The 10,470-nt window shown below is 43.7% G+C and overlaps 1 protein-coding gene across 31 annotated transcripts in view; it reads right to left on the reverse strand.

Moving 5' to 3' along the window:
* Positions 1–7,320, reverse strand: part of NCAM1 (neural cell adhesion molecule 1) — a 308,388-nt gene extending 301,068 nt beyond the window's left edge. For 19 of the 31 annotated variants that reach the window (XM_074335487.1, XM_074335476.1, XM_074335486.1 and 16 more), the window contains exon 1: positions 5,107–5,305. In XM_074335487.1, coding sequence (XP_074191588.1) covers positions 5,107–5,290 — 184 coding nt within the window. In that variant the 5' untranslated portion in view covers positions 5,291–5,305. Of the gene's footprint in view, positions 1–5,106; positions 5,306–6,564; positions 6,638–6,895 lie in introns of those variants that run through there. The other 12 variants (XM_019753325.2, XM_019753318.2, XM_019753323.2 and 9 more) reach the window with 8 other exon arrangements.
* Positions 7,321–10,470: the final 3,150 nt, after the last annotated feature.

The following is a 10,470-nucleotide window of genomic DNA, read 5'->3' on the forward strand; positions in this document are numbered from 1 at the left end:
CTATATTCCTCTGTACTATTAGACTGGAAACTTCATGAAAACATGGACAATATATGTTTAGTTTACCACTGTATCCCCAGCACCCAGTACTCAATAGATATTTACTGAATAAATGATATGAAGAGCAAGTGATATAATGTATATCAAAACATCTGTGAATTGTATAGTGATGATTATAATTATTGGGATCACATATCCAGTTTATCTCCTCTTAGATAGATAAAACAAAATCTTCCATCTCTTCTCCATTATCATATGCTTTTAATTGGTAAAACTACTTCCTGCCCCACCAATAGGACATTTATGTCTGTCTGACACATTTGAATAATAATAGTAGCAATTACTTTATTTTTTTCCAGTTAGTAATTTACAAAAATATCAGCAGTGAGAAATGCTAAATCACCTCAGATCTCACTTAAGATTTTCTATAAAACAAATGTCAAATAGCTTCTTCTTTTCAAAAATAACTTTGATTTTGACACATGATTCTAATCTCCAATGCAGTACACAAACAACACTTATGAGGTACATGTTCAACAAACTGGAACAATTAGCCTATGTTCTCAAGCAAGTGGACCCAAGCAGACCAAAACACGGCTGCTAACGTAGGGCAGACATTTCCACGGCCCCCACATTGATGGGCTCCTTTCAAGGCTCTGAGGGGATGGGGACCTTGCAATGCATTCTCATGGTCATTGGTTTCTAAATTTTGCAAAAGCAAATGAGCTTTGTATTTTCCTTAAAGAGGACCCTCAAAATTGTATACCCTTCAGGCCCCATAAAACCTAGATCCACTTCTGTCCTAATAGCAACCTTATAATAGGACCACTTTTCCCTCTAAAGTATCCATAACCAACGTGATAGTGCAGGCATAGTGAACAATGATTTTTAAAAGTCTAGTTCTAATCATTAAAGAGGTCATGTTCTCATAATATCCTTTTTTAAGTCCTTCTAAAAAGAAAACGCTATCTGAATATTTTTTTTCTAGAGCCATATATACCCCTCTTTCTCATTAATAAACACAGCTTGCACACACTGCAGTCCTGTGATCTCTAAAATATTCACAACTCCAACAAGCAGGTATTACTAATTTTCCCATTTCACAGAAGAAACTGAAACTTAGAGAAATTAAATGCCTTGCCCAAGATTAAACAGCTGGTAAGGGTTATTATATATGGCTGAAGTTTCAACCTGGGATCATTGGCCACTCTTCTCAGTGCTTTGTAATCCCCCACAGAGCTGATGATAAAGAGCTGGCACTCAATAAACATGTTTGATCAACTACTTAAGAGAATACCTAATGTAACACAATCTCAAACATTGTGACATTACTAGGAATATTCCTAAATGATGAGGTAATCAGTTACCAAAAGCCTTTTTACAGTGTTAGCTCAGGAATGACACAGAACAGAAAATAGGGTCAGATGTTGCGAGTGTTCCCAGCTACAAACCAAGAAGTCCCAGTGAGAATGAATGTATAGTAGAATACAGGTTATATAGAAGCCTTTCAAGTCACATCAGTGATGTAATCTTTGAATTGAAAGGAAAGCATATTTACATATATCTGGGAGAAAAAAATGCATTATTGGTTTATTAAAACCCTTTTTCCCCAAAAAAACATACATATACAAGATAAACCAAATGACTTGTCCTGTTAGTGTAACCTTCTTTGAGTCTCTGATTGCTCGAAAGTGAAACTAATACTGCAGGAAAAGAAAAGTGTGTGTCATCCCACCTGAAAACTGCTAACTCAGTGGCTGTGTGTAGACAAGGCCTAAGAGTGTCTTAAGTGTAATGTATTGAAACTGTCTGAAAGGCCGCCATTTGGCACCCAGACCAACATCAAAAGGCAATCTCCTAATGAGCATCTTCAGTTGAAAGATAGCATTTCAACACGGTGAAATGAAAGGGCATAATGGCACCACTGGCAACGCCAAATAATTTACATCCGTTTACATCAGCAAATGGTTTTAAGGTTTGGCACCAAGAGTTATTAATAACAAAAAGGGCTAGAGGTGACATGCCTGTGACCTTCAGATTGACTTCTGGATGTTATTGCCTTACAGTAGTAAGCACATCTACCTGTATTATGGATAATAGTTTCACTACACCATTTTCTCATATTAAAAGCTCTGGACATCATAGAGACCTAACCATTAAGGAGTCAGAGAGGTCCTTGGACATTTCCCTCTTCCTAAGAGGCCATCTCTTACAATATTCTTCAGAGACTTGCTGAGTACTTTAAGAAATGTATAAAATTCTCTTCTGAATTTTACCCATATTTCTTCCTTTTTAACTAAAGGAATCTTAACCTTAGTTTTGTTCATTCAAAGCTCAAATAGCCATTATTATTATATAGCCAGCTGATTCATGTTTTCAATTTTGTCTAATACGTAACCCATTTTTAAAACTAGTTAAATGCTATATGTAATTTGATGCCATTTCTTTTAAAGGTCCAGGTGTTTCTTGGCCTATATATTTGTTAGATCACTAAACTAACAAATTATCAATTATGGAATTTACATTAAAATGTTATTTTGACACCATAAAATCTTTGTGTGCTCAAAAACTTACTACATAAATAGTACAGCAGAGCCTTTTTTTAAATGGCTTTGTCTCCTCCAAGGCTGACTACTCGAGGCTGACTACTCCCAGAAGACTGACGGTGGCAGGTGTCGTCCCTTCTCTCCTGCCCTGGCAATTGGTTCTGTTTTCCATCACCACAAACCCAAGATCAGCAGGGAAAGTTGAAACTGTTCTTTAGCAACAGGTAGTCAATCACTTATTTTACACTAAGACAGGAAGGACTGTCTGTAAAATATCTTTGGAGGTCTGCCAGCAGCACTGAAGTCACTTTCAGTCTGGAGAGCAGCCACAGTTCTTTAACATCGAAGACGTAAATATGGGGAATTCATCAAACTAATATTAAATAGAGGCTTTGTCGCCTTAAAAAATTAAGTGGTTGGATCAGATATTACAAAGTCTATATTTCAAGCAGTGTAAAGTTTACAAGATGCTGTTTATAATTTAAGAAACTGAGTTCTGTGGTGAACAAAAACATCTGTCATGTCTAAAGATTAGTTTTTGAATGACAAAATGGTGCTATTTATTTTGAAAGGCAATTAAGATGTTTCCTGTGACAGAAAAATATAGATATAGATTACTTACATTAAATTACGTATTACCTATCTGAGGAAGTCCATTAATGACAAATGTATTCCAAAGAGAAGCACTATGCAAAACTCAGAACCAGGAGGTTCCATGTGACTAATTTCTCAGTCTTAGTGTTGCCTTGAGCAAGCACCCAAAGAGAGCCCTTGGGAAGAACACACCAACACCACAATTTTTTTGTTTTTTGCAAAAAATTACTACCTTAATTCTTGAACTATCAAGCTCAAGAAACAGTCACCGATTAAGTCAACAAAGCCTTAGTTTAATCACGTAGCACAGAGCCTTGGATGAACTTCATTTATTGAACAAGGAAACGTCTTATTTTCTGCTATTCTACTTAGTACTTTGGAAAAAAAAAAAAGTGGATCCTGGGTAAAGGTATCTGTAAAGAAGTCAATAGCTTCAATATATTGGGGAAAGGAGAGCACAGCTTTTTAAAATACCAACTTAAAAAAACAATGTAAGTTTTAGTCTAATGAAAATTTAGCCCATTTGGCAGATCTTTAGAACCTCTGTAGTAGGAAGAGTAACTCAAAAACTTAAATAAATGACATCACATTTCTACAATGTCTAAGTTATATTCTCTTTTTGTTTAACTCTGCTGATTTTTAAATAAATTCTAAATTATTTTCAATATTTTAATATATGCTAACAATTGTTGAAAGAAAATTAACTTTTTGGTTTTTGGATAGAGTTGTGAAAGGCTTTTCCATACTCTTAAATATGGCTTTATTGCATTCAGTTAAATTTTGTTCAGAAAGACACATTTCTGATCTTAAAATGAAAATCAACGAAAAAATACAGCTCACCATAATTGTGCTCACAGCAAACTTTGCTGAAACATGTCTTTATTCGTTTAGGAAGGGATATTATAATATAACGCTATATACATATACGTGCTGGCTATCTTTCGTAAGGTAGCACAGGTGTTCTTTGTCCTTATTCTGGTGCTGTCTTGTTAGGAAACCAGTCCTATCCATTCCTTGACTCCAGCAAGTTAAATTGGAAGAATACTGTAAAACTATCAAATAAACATACGACCTAACCATTCCAGATCATTCAAATCAATTTTCTATAAAACATCCAAAACTGCCGTTAGAAAAGACTCATATTTGCTATGTAATTCCACTTTTCGTTTTATTCCTAAAGAGCAGAAGACACCAAAATAAGAGGGGCAGCAAACCTAATTCGTTGGGTTTACTAAGGTTGCCACTCCTTACATCTAAATTTTCAAAAGCACCAAGTGGAGACAAAACTTCCACTGTCCCTAGAGGTCAAAAGTGTGTGTGTGTGTGTGTGTGTGTGTGTGTGTGTGTGTGTGTGTGTTATTGTTCTTATTTCGTCCTGACCCTTTGGCTGGAATTCTTAATTTTTTTTCTTTAACTATGGTAGAAACAATAAGTATTTCTCTTTGGAAAACCTGCTCAACTTCTTTCTTTTGTTAAGCAACCTTGTATGTGTTTCACGTTCTGCCTTCTTTCCATCCTCATAGTACTAGTGCGGAATGAGGACACTTTCCTCCCAGGAACATGGGTCAGAATGCCACCCTTGTCTTGGCAGCTGCGAACATCTCAACCTGGGATTCCCTGGACTGGGCGTGTACCTCCGCAACTCCCTGGGGATCCAAACACTGAGGGTTACACCCGTCACTATAATGAAAAGGACAGTCCCTAAAGGCCTACCAAAGGCTCCATTGTCACGCCCCAACCTAAACGGGAGGAGGCCCCAGAAACACACTCCCCTAATCCCTGATGGGAGGTCACGCAGTGGAGACCCATGGGCACGACGGAAAAAGGTGTGTCGCGGGTAGCCACCGTCCAGGTGGCGTTGGGGACCCAGCAACCAATGGACTGGGGTTGGCCTCCTGCTGGGGGCCCCACAGCCCCAGCCAAGGCCCCGCCTCCATCCCGCCCCGCCCCCAGCTTCGCCCCCTACCCTTGGCCCGCTGGTCAGCGCACGCGCATCGGTGTGCCCTGCCACTGCGCCCTCCAAGGCGACGCGCTCCGGGCAGGACGACGCGGCTCGAATGTGGGCGCTGGAAGGGGCGGGAGGAATGCTTCAAGTCTGCGTGAAAGAGGCGCGTGTGGGAGAACACCTCCGTTGACCAACTAGACTCCATTTTATTTCCTCGGAAACTGAGGGACAGGCGGGATACCAGCCGCAGGGCAGGGTTCCTCCCGGCGGGGAGTGAGCGAGACCGTTAGGCTGGAACACCAGGACAGGGTCCTGGAAGCTCTGGGCCGCCACCCGCCCCGCAATAAAAGCCTCTCGCGGCTTCCCGCCCAGCCAGCCTCACTCTGATTGGTCGCCATGGGAGGGACTGGAGTCGGCTGGAGGCGGCGGCGGAGCGCAGCTCTTGTGCCTCCCGGGGAGGGGGTGTGCTGGGTGCTCCCATGCCCGCCCCGCGCGCTCCCCCAGCCAGGCTCGGCCGTCTAGGGCAGTTCCAGCGGCACCTGGCAGCGGCGATAGCGACACAGCCCCCTCCCCCCGGCTTTCCTTCGGCGCTTCCCAGCACAAGCCCCCCGCCCAGAATGTCCGCCCACCCCACCCAGCTTTCTGCAGCGGGGGCTCCTTTTCCTCCTCCTTCTCGTCCAACAGCGCCAAAGCGCAAATCCTGCAGTGGGGTGGGGGAAGCGGCTGGAGGGGTGGGTGGGCACGCACAAGAATCTTCCAGGGAGGCCGGAATGGAAACACCCAGAATGAAATGAACCTCCCTCCCGTCCGCGAAGGTTCTCTAGGCGGCGGCGCATCCCCGCCACCCGTGGCAGCATCACTACTGTCTTCCTCCCAGCTCCCTATTGTTCGCACTTTGCAAGGATCAGGAACCTCGCCCAAAGAAAGGAGACTGGGGCCAAGCATTTCGGGTGGCTACCTGCCATTCTCTCACACCGTGCAACAGAGGGCTCTCGGTGCGTGTGAAGGCACACGCGCGCACACACGCGCGCACACACACTAGGCAGCCTGGATCACGCCCTCCTCGCCCTCCGCCCCTCGGCACTTCCTCCTGTCAAAACGCGGCGCTCGACCCTCCCATCCCTCCGAGCTCCAAGAGCAGGCTTTGTAACTAACCAGCAATTTGGCAAATGAAAAACTAACGTCATATCCACGGGTGTGCAACAACGGCCACAGAGCCCTGAGATTCTGCCCATGTCGCCCCATTTTGCAAACCGTTATTCGGTGGGAGGGGGGGCGCGAAGGTGGCGAGCCCCACTTTATTAGACCCAGGGAAATAACGATCCGGGGCGGCTGCCCGGGCCTTATTGTTCACTCTTCCCGGATCCCGAGCTGACAAGCCCCTACCCAGCGGAATCCGAGCCTGTGCAGCGGCACCACTGAGCCGCGGCATCCCCCCACCCCGCCGCCCGCCGCCCGCCTTCGGGGAAGGAGCGCTACCCATCAGCCGCACGGCCGCAGCGTCCCAGGGAGTAGGCTGCTCCGCTTCCAGCGCCATGGGCACACAAAGTGGAAAGGGCGGGCGCACTAGAGGGGCGTCGGACGCTCTGAGCGCTGAGAGGCAGCTTCGGTCCAGCGCAGCCCGGGAGGGCGCGGGATGGGATTCGGTCGGGCAGCAAAGGCAACGCTCTCCTTACTCAGCTCCACGAAAATGACCACCCTTAGTATTCCACACAAAACCACCCCAAATAACAGTGTTCCCTCGGGGAAGGAGTAGGAAGGAGAAGGCAATTAGCAAATCAGACTGAGAAGAATAATTTTTTAAATGTACCTGCAGTTCCCAGGAAAAACAAAGTCCAGATGAGATCCTTAGTTTGCAGCATTGTAATCTGCTGGCTGGGAGGGATGTTCTTGCCGCGGTAAATTCTGTGCCCCTCCCTTGCAAGCGAGTGTGGACGGCGGCAGAGCAACAGACCTAGGGGCAGACAATTGCCAGGCTGAGTATGATTATTTTTGCAGAATTGTTTCCTGCCAGCGGCTGCCGAGCTGCGTTCACGCGCTGAACGGAGAATGAGTGACAGTCCCAGCCTCAGCACACTCACAACTCAGAGATCCTTGCGCTGGCCCGGGTTCGCTTTGATGGAACTGGGGATGGGAGCGGGGGGCGGGGGTGGGGGTGAGAACCTCACTGTGTCCTTCCACCACGCCGGCCACAAATAGTGCCGAACATCAAGGAGGTAAGAGAGACAGGGGAGGCAGATGCGGCCGCCTGCAAAATGCGGCCTGGAGCTGCCTGCCGGAGGAAGCGGGCTCTTTCACACGCAGTCTTCCAGGCAGAGCTGGGATTTCTTTTTTTTTTCACACTTCTCCCCAACGCCTCCGCGGTTCCTCCTGCCATCCAGCTTTCCCTAATTTGGAATCTGGATATTTTAATAACTAGCAAATAGTAAAAACAATCATAGGTTTGGTTAGGTTTTCAAAGTTGTTGAATCTCTCCATTTAGATGCTAAGATCCTTGAATCAAGGAAAAGGCTAAGAATTAATTTTAAGTGCAGGAAATTAGGAATTTGGAGAGGGATAGGGATTGCTGTTGTGGGTTCTGTTTTGGGTTTGTTTGTTTGTTTGTTTGTTTGTTTATACTGCCTATGAAGTTTGCTCTCCCACGGAGAGGCAACAGATCTCAGGGGAAAGAGGTGGGAGGCAACTTAAGTTAGAAGAAAAGGCAGATGTTTAGAAGGAATCTCCAGAAATAACCGAAGGAAAATGTTTTCTTGTTTATAAATACTGAAATCTGTGGTTTCTTTATGAAGATCACCAAGCCTTTTATGTAGGTTTTATGGTATAGACGCGATGCTAAATAACATTTTCTTACAAGGGCACATAACCTCAATTCTTAAAAATAGTAATGTAGAATATCATTGAGGCACCAACACAAATGGTTTCAATTAATCTCACAGCTGTATTTTAAATAGAAGAGGGTGGGGGAGCAGGGTGAAAATAAACATGTTTCAACACCTGAGCAAAGCTTGTTTAAGAAACAAAAGGTGAAGGAGAATCAGGAGCTCCAAGTGTTCCACAAGCTGGAACAGCCTATTAGCCTAGCACAGTGAAACCCTCCCAGAGAAAGGCTGCCCATGTTCCAAGCACCAATGCATCTACATTACCTTATACTCACTTTCTCTTTAAAGGTCAGGCTCTCCCCTTCTGAACCACCTTAAAAACCCACCCTCTGCTGGCGGGCCAGGAAGCCTCCTTTACTGGAGAGGCTGGGATCTTCTCCCCATGTACTAGACCAAGCTGGGCACACCAACATGCTGTGACTGCGGACTTCCTTCCGGGACCCCTGAAAAGTACTTCCTCCTGACAATCAATGTTTCACAAGGTTTACTTTTGTAATATTTATCTCATACCAATGATAAATAATTCATAAATACAGAAAAATAGAAAGTTGGAACTAAATTACCAAATCCTATAGATTCTAGAGATACCCACAGATTTTCTCAGTCTTCTGTATGTGCATGTGATTTTTATAATTGACATACTGTAGTAACAATTTGAATCCTATTTATTTTCACTGACATTTCATTATAATAAGCATTTCCCCAGGCTGTTAAAAAGGTTTTAGAAATCTTTCTATAGTTATATAATATTTCTTCATATCAATGGCAATGGTCTTCCATTGTTGGCTATTTAGATTGTTTCCAGAGTTTGATAATATAATTAATGCTTTTGGAACATCTTTCAATAAATATTTATTGAACACCACTGTGTTTAGCCCTGTGCTGGGTACAGTGGGTTATACAGACCTTTTTTTAATGGTTGCTGTATTTAAGCATTTTTGGCTTCAGTCATGAGCTTTTGCTAACAGTAAAATTATCATATTAAGCTTTACAAACTTATGTAGATAAACGTATTAGACTCTTTCCTAAAGAAGAGGTTTTGACAGCAGAGAAAAATGGAGAGAACAGGCTTGAAGGGCAAGGGAAAAAGTGAATGTTTGGCTACCCAAAATAAAATGTTTCTAACTTTACCAAGAGTGACAGACAAACCTTCCTCTGCAAACCTCCATCTTTATTGCTCATGTCAGTAGAATTAAAACATTCCTCCCTATTTTTCTCCCCAATGTCCCTATTTTTAGCTTTTCAATGTAGGCAGGTATGGAAATCGTATCTCACTTCAGCATGAATGAATTTATTCTCTCTCTCTCTCTCTCTCTCTCTCTCTCTCTCTCTCCCTCCTGCCCCCAACCCCCAGCCCCTCTGTGCCCTGTGTGGCTGTTGATCTCTGTTGTAATGACTAATTCTAGAATTCTACCCACAGTCATTCCAGTCCACACTCTGTGTGTCTCTCCCATGTTCTTTTAATAGGCTCCATCATTTGTCTCTAATTCCTCAGCTCTCCACTTGTCAAGGCCCACATCTGTGAGCTCTGCTTCTCAGTCCCATCTCAAACCTCAACTTTGAAATGGGACAAAACTGTGGCTTTCTCCAGGCCTCTCTCCCCAGAGGAAGTCCCAGGCTATCAGTCCCACACTAATGAGCATCTATAGTGCGAACACTGAAGGAGAGGAAGGAGCCACTCATAACTGTGTTTTAGAGAGCTTCCTTTGTAAAGCAGAAATTGGCTCTGAAGACAACCACAGCAAGGAGACTAGCAAGGAGGCCATGACAGTATTCTGGATGGGATGACAGGTCGTCACTACAGCAGTGGCAATGAGGAAGGAAGCCAACGATAGCACAAATTTTAGAAATATTTCCAAAGCAAAAACAGCATAACTTCAGAACTTTCTGAAGGTTGGGATCTAAAGCAGAACAAATCAAAGCTCCTTTCAACTCATTCAACAAATACTTATTAAATTAAGTATCAACTAAGTGCCTGGCACTGCTCTAGACACTGGGAATGTAGCAGTAAACAAAATCGAATCTTTGCCTTCATGGGTTGCCATTCTTATGAGGAAGATAGAAAAATATCTAGAATGCCGATGGTGATGTGTGCTAAGGAGAGCTCTAGGATAGGGAATCTGGGGTGAGGTAGGATTAGCATTTAGCTGAGGGATTAGCTAGAGATGACCTCTCTGATATTGGGGATATCTGACAAAGATCTAGAGAAACTAATGAGTACAGAGCTTCTAATGTGGACAATTGGAAAGCTGCTGGTGACATTGACAGGTAGTAGAAGAGGAAGGACAGACCTGGACAAGATGATAAGCAAAGGAGCAATGACGTCAACTCTGGATATATTAATTCTGAGATGTTAGAGGGACATCCAAGTGGAGATGTGCAGAAGACAGATAGTCAGATAGAGGGGACCCCAGAGAACATCAATGTTTAAGCTGCAGGCAGAAAGAATTGCCAAAGAAATAGTGAAAATGCAGTCAGAGAAATAGAAAAAGAATTGAAACATTGT

This window comes from Rhinolophus sinicus, linkage group LG06 (genome assembly GCF_036562045.2).
Source record: "Rhinolophus sinicus isolate RSC01 linkage group LG06, ASM3656204v1, whole genome shotgun sequence".
In the NCBI taxonomy this organism is placed as follows: domain Eukaryota; kingdom Metazoa; phylum Chordata; class Mammalia; order Chiroptera; family Rhinolophidae; genus Rhinolophus; species Rhinolophus sinicus.